Source organism: Nannospalax galili, unplaced genomic scaffold (genome assembly GCF_000622305.1).
Source record: "Nannospalax galili isolate Female #2095 unplaced genomic scaffold, S.galili_v1.0 scaffold1251, whole genome shotgun sequence".
NCBI classification, from domain to species: Eukaryota; Metazoa; Chordata; class Mammalia; order Rodentia; family Spalacidae; genus Nannospalax; species Nannospalax galili.
The window spans coordinates 159,886-168,390 of NW_008329321.1; the positions used below are offsets into that span (position 1 = coordinate 159,886).

At 37.9% G+C, this 8,505-nt stretch overlaps 1 protein-coding gene across 1 annotated transcript in view; it reads left to right on the forward strand.

Moving 5' to 3' along the window:
* The window catches only part of Pcnp (PEST proteolytic signal containing nuclear protein), a gene marked incomplete in the record, with an annotated part of 12,693 nt that overhangs the window by 2,578 nt on the left and 1,610 nt on the right, over positions 1 to 8,505 (forward strand). The window contains 4 exon segments of the mRNA XM_008835738.2: positions 1,818 to 2,032; positions 4,715 to 4,789; positions 7,236 to 7,291; positions 8,352 to 8,505. Coding sequence (XP_008833960.1) covers positions 1,818 to 2,032; positions 4,715 to 4,789; positions 7,236 to 7,291; positions 8,352 to 8,478 — 473 coding nt within the window.

An 8,505-nucleotide genomic window follows, 5' to 3' on the forward strand; every position in this document is an offset into this window, starting at 1 on the left:
CAGGGGTTGTGCTAAGAATTACTTCAGTAGCATGGATGTTTCCAATGTCAGACGGGTTATTGAACACATTCTCATCTAAGCTGCATACCTGTTCTCTTAAAGAGCTAGTTGTGTACTCCCCCCCACCCCCAGAGAAGCTACTAGAGTGCAAATGGGTCATTAAGGGTACCCTTGTAGAACTACATTTTCTTATTAGGTAGTTGTTTCAAAGTAAAGTACCTTTGTCCTCTAAGGCCCAATCCTCTGTCCGCACTATTCAATGGAAAACAAAACAAAACATTAGTACCATATATAGTCTAACTTGACATTAAGCTACCCTTTTAAAAATTTATTTTATGTGTATGTGTGTGCACCTGTTTGTATGTGTCTGTGTATCACTTGTGTGCGGGAAGTTGTGAGCCTCCATGTGCTTGTGGGATCCAAGCTAAGTGCTCTGAACTACTGAACCATCATTCCAAGCCAGTCTATACTTTTTGTTTAGAGTGAATATAAATTAAACAGTATTTGTTAAAATATTCTTTTGGGGCTGGAGAGATGGCCCAGCAGTTAAGAACACTGGCTGTTCTTGCAGAAGACCTGGGTTTGAATCCTAGCACCCACATGGCAGCTAACAGCTGTCCGTAACTCCAGTTCAGGGGATCCCACAGCCTCTTTTGTCCTCTGCAGGCAGTGTACAACACAAGTGTACTTACCTACATGCAGGCAATACATGCATAAATAAAATATTTTTAAAAATATTCTTTAAAAATCTAGCAATTTGTAAAATCGTTTCTTATAAATTGATATGTGATTTTACTTTAAAGTGATTGTTTATTCAGTACAGTTTACACTACTGAAGACATTCACAGTAGTAATCAATGATCCTCCAACATTTTGTTTTCCACAGTTTCAAAATACATAGTGTCTTACTAAGCTGGTTGCCATGGCTCATACCTGTCTGTGATCCCAGCACTTGGAATGCAGAGGCAGGAGAATCTCCCAGGAATTTGAAGTACAAGTTCAGCCAGGAATTCTCACTGCATAGTGAGACCTTGTCTCAAAAAACAAAAGCAGACAAAATGTCTCATTAAACAGATTGAAAGTAGGGGTTGGAGAGATAACTCAGTGGTTAAGAGCACTGACTGCTCTTGCAGAGGACCCAGGTTTGATTCCCAGCACCCACATGGCGGCTAACAACCATCTGTAGCTTCAGTTCCAGGGGAATCCAGTGCCCTCTTCTGACCTCCACAGGCACTGCATGACATGGGTGCACTGACATACATGCAAGCAATACACTCATACACATAAAGAATATAGTAAAGAAAAAAACCCAAATCTTGAGAAGACTGAGTTAATGCTGTATTTTGAATGATTGTTATGTTCATGACTAGGAATTTTACGTTATTGGGACACATTATTGAGAGTATTAGAATTTATTAGTCAGATGTTTTCTCTTACCACATGAATGGTTATTACAAGTTAGTTTGTATAAAATTTATTGATCTGAATTTCTAAACATCAAAATTCCACAAATAGAACCAAGATTATTGTACAGCTAATACGGTAGTATTTAGTTGAAGGGTATTTACTTTTTGTGAACTCTGTGTTTATAATTTTAAATTGCTCTGTATTTTATGCTAGTTAATTCATGGGAGCCTCTTCTACTGCCACACAATCTCAGTTCCTGCTATATACTCTAACAGTGGAAGAGACTGTTGGGTCAGTAGGTGACAACTGCAGAGGTATCTTCCTTGTAAAGATGCTTTTTGAGGTTGCTGCTCCCATCAATCTGCTCAGTAAAAATAGCTCATCTTGGTAAGTTGTTTCGACTTCACCAGGACCTGAAGAAGAAGCAGAAAAACCTGTGAAAACTAAGACTGTTTCTTCCAGTAATGGAGGGGAAAGTTCCAGTCGCAGCGCTGAAAAGCGATCAGCTGAAGAAGAAGTTGCAGACCTCCCAACAAAGCCAACAAAGATCTCCAAGTTTGGATTTGCCATAGGTAGTCAGATGACAAAGAAAGCATCAGCCATATCCATCAAACTTGGATCAAGTGTGAGTTGTTTTATGTATGGTGTTATGTAACTTCAAGATTTGTTTCATGAATCTGCTTTTTTAGAATATGGTAAAACAAGTCCTAAAAGGGTAAACTACCTAAGCTTTGATGAATGAACTTACATGTAAGTAGTTAAGAAGTCATTAACACATTAGGAAGAGTCTGTGAATACTGTCTCAATAAAGTAGTTTAAGAAAAAGGCTTAATATATTGTGGAAGATGCATGATCTATAAAGTAATCACTTAGCATTTTTCTGAGAGGAATAAAATTTCTGAAAACTATTTGAGAATTTTAGGATTTCATTTATTCATTCTTTAGTCATTTAGAGACAGGGTCTTCTTGCAGCCCTACTGGCCCTGCACGCACTGTGTATGTAGACCAGGCTGGCCTCCATCTCACAGAGATCCATCTGCCTCTGCCTCCTGAGTGCTGGGATTAAAGGCATGTACCATCATGCCCAGCTTTTAGGGTTTCTTAAAAATCTTTCACTGTTGGTAATATTAAAAGTAATGTCTGGGCTAGAGAGATGGCTCCACGGTTAAGAACACTGGCTATTCTTGCAGAAGACTCAGGTTTGAATCCCAGAACCCACATGGCAGCTAACAACTCTCTGTAACTCCAGTTCCAGGGGATCTGACAAACTCTTCTGTCCTCCGAGGCCATTGCACAACATGGGTGCACTTATCTACATGCAGGCAATACACGCATACACATGAAATAAAAATAATAAATAAAATACTTTAAAAAAAAAAATCATTCCCCAGAATCCCTGAATCTCATCATGTACTCCATTTTGCTTTTTTTTCCCCCCTCCCTTTAAAAAAGTTTCAGTCTTAACAAAAGTCTGTCACATTTTTACTTCCTGGTATTTTTCTCTATTTCAGCTGGTTCTTAAAGTGATTTTTTTTAATTGCATAGACCTAACTTGCATAAATATGTAATTTTAGAAAATAATATTTATTCCTTAATAGTTTATTACATGCATATAGTATATCTTGATCATATCCTGAATATTTAAATTTTTGATAACACTAAACATCAACTCATAATTTTAATTCTATTAATAATAAATTTTACTGTGCTTAGACATGCTGTAGTTCCAAATCTATCCTTTTTCTAAATAATTAACAAGATTTAGTAATTACTGATTAAGCAGAGGAGTTATATTTGGGATAACCTATCCAGTAAATTTTAAATTTGGAAAACAATAAACAAAGTGAGGCTATAGAACCAAATCATAAATAGCCTGCATTTCAAAATGTAGCTTGGTTTTTTAGGTCTTGAAGGAAAAAGAATACACAAAGGAGGCTATTATCCTCTCCCTTGCACTGTTGGGGATTGAGCCCAAGGCCTCCACATTCTAGACAGGCACTCTACCAGTGGGGTGTACATCCCTAACCTGGGCATAAGGTAATTCTAACAGTAAGTAGTCCAGTTGAGTATAGCTAAAGGCCTGGGATTAATAGGCAGTGTGAAGTGTTATGAACAGGCAGAAGTTTAATGGGGGGTCTGATCAAAAGGACATTACCAGCTGAGGAAAAGGTTTTCAGGCCTGAATACTTAGGAACCCTGTGAAAGTGAACTCTTCATGGGAGCTCTTAATTGAGCTGTCCATTAGCCTTTTGAGGGGTAGGCAAAGGAGTTGGCAGTTAAAATACTATGGAAAGGAATGAAATTTACCAAAGAAGTTCAGAGAAGGAAAAAAATCACTAAGAGGATCCTAGGATCTGTGCCTTGAGAAGGAGCATTAGGCATAGAGAGACCAAGCAAAAGGCCTGAGAACTGGACTAGTTGATAGAAAGCTTTGCCCCAGAAGCCAGAGGAGAGATGTTTTTAAAAAGGAGCTGGTGATGAGAATAAAATGTGGCACACTAGTCACTGGTGCCCCTGCCAAGGCTCATGTTAGGGGAATGATGAGGGTGGGAGCCATATTGCAGTGGTGGAGATGACATGGGTGGTAAGAAGACTGAGTGGGACAGGGAGAACATTGAGATTACATTGAAAGAGATGAAGTAGATGGAGCATGTTTACAGGCCAGAGAGTAGAAGGACAACTAGTAGAGAAAGATGGGTACCAATGCTCTTTGTATTCTCGTGGCACTTTATACTGATGATGAGACTACAGTGAGACAGTGTTATCAGTCATTTCCTCTTACCTCAGTGTGTCCTTTAGCTTGAGTAATACTAAATTAGAAACCCTAGGGAGTGGAGAGATGGCTCAGTGGTTAAGAACACTGGTTGTTCTTGTAGAAGACCTGGGTTTGAATCCCAGCACCCACGTGAAAGCTAATAACTGCCTGTAACTCCAGTTCCAGGGGATCCAACAGCCTCTTCTGTCTTCCATGGGCATTGCACAACACGGGTGCTCCTACCTACATGCAGGAAATACACACATACACATAAAATAAAATTAATAAAATATAAAAAAAAAATCCTAGTGAGTGATGTTGGTATAGGGGTGAAACAAATGGATACACCAAATTAGTGAAGAAGTTAGTAAAGTGAAATCTATTTACTGATAACCCATATATTCAAAGGAAGAATGGATTTATCCAAAATCCTAAGTTCCTTACTATGTAAGTTAATGAGAACATAAAACTCATCTTTTAAGGTCAGTTATTTATGATTAAACAAGACTGTATAAGTTTTGTAATGGTCTGTCAATTATATTTCTTCTTCAGAAGCCTAAGGAAACTGTTCCAACTCTTGCTCCAAAAACCCTTTCCGTAGCAGCAGCTTTCAATGAAGATGAAGATGTAAGTTAATGCCTGTTTTATTTTGCTTCACTTGGTTTCTAAAACTGTACTTTTTGTATATTATTGTTATTGTGTATATATGTGATGTGTATGCATGAAAGTCAGGTGCATGTATTCCATAGCATGTGTGTGGAGGTCAGAGGACAACTTGGGAGTCTCTTCTCACCATGGAATACAGGGATTAACCTAGGTTGTAAGCTTGCATGGCAAGCTCTTGGCATACAACAGCCATCCTGCTAGCCCTTCTTTTATATTAACCAGTTCTTTTAAGGAAATCTGAATAGAGGGCCTGGAGAGATGGCCTTGAGGTATAGCACTGGCTGCTCTTGCAAAGGACCCAGCACCCACATGGTGGCTAGCAACCGTCTGTAACTCCAGTTCCAGGGGATCCAGTGTTCTCTTGTGACCTCTTCAGGTATTTCAGGACACGAGTACACTTAAATACATGCAAGTAATAACATTCATACACATAAAGTAAAAATAATAAATAAAAACTGAATAGAAAATTGGAGTTTGTATTAAATTAACTATATTGGAAAAAATTTTTAATTTTTTTGGTGACACCTACAAAAATTGTATTTTTTTTTTATGTTGCTAGGGATTGAGCTGAGGGCCCTCTGCGTACTAAGCAAGTGTTTTTACCACTGAGATACATCCCCAAGCATAAAAACTGGATGATTCTCTTATTTTGTTGTAAATGTATTTTTAAAATATTGCTTATTTTTAGGGCAAGAAGCTGAAGAACCAAATTTTAAAGTGCTTGAGAATAGTAAAACATGTTTCAGATTTTTTTTTACACTTTTTTTTTTTTAAGTGTATGTTTGCATATGTGCACATGCATTTCCCTGTGAGAGAGTATGTATAAGACCGAGGACAGTTGGTTCTTTTACCATCTGGGTCCCGGAGATCAAACTCAGTTGCCAAGATTTATGACCAGTGCCGTTACTCAGCTGTCTTGACAGTCTCATGCCTGATTTGTAGGGCTGCCATATTTAGTTAATTTTTATATCTGGGCTGAGCATGGTGGTGCATACTTGGGAGGCAGAGACAGGCAGATCTCTGCAAGTTTGACACCAGCATAGTCTACATAGCAAGTTCCAGGTCAGCTGGGGCTACAGGGAGACTGTCTCGAAAATAAAAACAAAGTATGAGCTTGAGGTGGTTATCTGCTGTTCTGTCTGTCCCAATTCCTCACAGTGTGGCTGTCTTCGATACTGAAGGATTGGAATTTGTATTATTAGTAAAAAATTTAGTTTAATTTTTTTTTTTTTTTTTGGTGATCTATATAATGGCTAACTGACCCAGATTGAAATGTAGCTGAGGTTGACCTTGAACTTCTGATCTTTCTGACTCTACCTCTCAAATTTGGATTTATAGGCATGTACTACCATACCCAGTTTTATGAGGTGCTGAGGATCAATCCTAACCAGGGCCTTGTGCATGCTAGGCAAGCACTCTACATGAGTTCTGTTCCCATCACCCACATTAGGCAACTCACAACAACCTTTAACTCCAGCTCCAGGTGAATCTTTTACCTCTGGCCTCAGAGGGTACCTGCATTTCATGTGTACATACCTACACACACATACATACACATAAATATTAAAAAGGATTTTGTTGTGAATACATAAGACATTTTCTTTAACCATTTAGTTTTTGACAGACATAGGCAGACTCCATGTCTTAACATTGTGAAAAGTGTATCAGTGAACATGGAAGTTCATGTCTCTTTGACATGTTTGTTTCCTTAGGCTATATTCCCACTAGTGGGATTGCTGACTGAATCATGTAATGGTTCTTTTAGTTTTTTTAAGAACTTCCATTATTTTGGCTGTGTAACTAATTTATATCCTTTGTCTTTATCATTCCCCAAGTTTGTATTGTGAAAATAGCTATATGAAATTGAAATTTTGTGTGTGCACACGTGTGTGTTTTGTGTACATGTATTTGTGGAGGTCAGAGGTTAATGTCTTTTCAGTTCTTCACCTTTTTATTGGCCTGGAACTTGATTTGGCTAGACTGGCTAGCCAACAAGCCCCTAGGGTTCCTCTGGTCTCCACTTCCCCAGCACTGGGATTAAAGGAGTGCACTACCATACTTAGAGTGCTGAGGATTAAACCTGGGTCCTCACGTTTGTGCAGAAAACACTTAACCCCAAGATTTAATTAAAAAAAGACAATTATATTTAATACTATAGTGTGATATTTGAATACATATGTATAAATGTGTAAACCATGAGATTTTTACCATTTTTTTCTTTATTCAAAATCAGCAACCTAGAAGACAGTTTAAGTTGTTAAATAGTTCAGTTTTTCTCCTTTTACCCAAATTTATGGCATTGAAACTGCTTGTACCTTATAGATATAAAATTTATCATTTTAGTAAGCAAGTGAATTTAATAATTTGGATGAATTCATCTCAGTTTATTTATTTATTTTTTCTGCAGAGTGAACCAGAAGAAATGCCCCCAGAAGCAAAGATGAGGATGAAGAATATTGGAAGGTATCATAATTTTCCATAATTATTATAGAGCTATAGGAATGAGTTAAGGTCAAGAATAAATGGCACGTCTTTTATGCCAATCCATACTATGCTCATGTGAACCCTAGAATGAAATTCTAGATCCATCAATGAGCACCAGCCTTTAGACTTTCACCAAATGATTCAAGTAGCATTTCCAATGGCTACCAGCTGGTTATCCTTTCTAGTAGACCAAGAAGTGAGAAATAAACCTGATGTGTTACCAGGTCCAAATCCAGTACACACATTATTTTAAATTTTATTTATTTCTTCATTTGGGGTGGGTGGAGTGTCTCGCTCCCTAGCCCATTCTAGCCTGGAACTGGCTATGTAGACCAGACTCGCCTTGAACTCAGATCCATCTGCCTTTGGAGTTTGCCTCCTGAATGCAGGGATTAAAGGTGTGCCCCACCACTCCTGGTTTACATATATTTAAACATAAAACTAAAACAAGTTTTATGTAAAATGACACTACATTTTCATTTTTGTTGTTGTTTCATTTTTTCATAAATGCTGGTAATAAGCCACCAAATTAATTTTTAACCTTATTTATGGGTTTCAGATAACTTATTTTATAACTCCTTTGTGGTTTTCTGCAGTGCTGAGAATTGAATGCTGAGAATTGAACCCAGGGTGTGGTGTATGTTAGACAGGTACTCCATAGCTGAGTTAGACCTCCAGCTCTCAGGCAGCAATTCTAAAAGCTGAATGGTGTCCCTTATTAACTGTGTATTAGCATTACCGTAAATGTGCATTAAAAGCTATACATTAGTGGTGGGATACTTACCCAGCATGTACTAGGCCCTGGACTTTTCTGAACACCACAAAAGGAAAAACCTAATTTCCTTTTCCAGCCCCATCCCTACTACAGACATACTGAATCTGAAGTCTGCTCCCTATGTGGGAAAGGGTATTTTTAAAAATCTCTGCAGAGGCTTCTAATATTCAGCCTCTGTTTATAGTAATAAATAAATGTATATTAGTAAGTTTAAAACAGCCCCAAACACGACAATTTAAATAAATTGCATTTCTTTTAACACAGGGATACACCAACATCAGCTGGACCAAACTCCTTTAATAAAGGAAAGCATGGGTTTTCCGATAATCAGAAGCTGTGGGAACGAAATATAAAATCTCATCTTGGAAATGTCCATGACCAAGACAATTAAATGATGTGTTTTGAGATTGGGATGTGG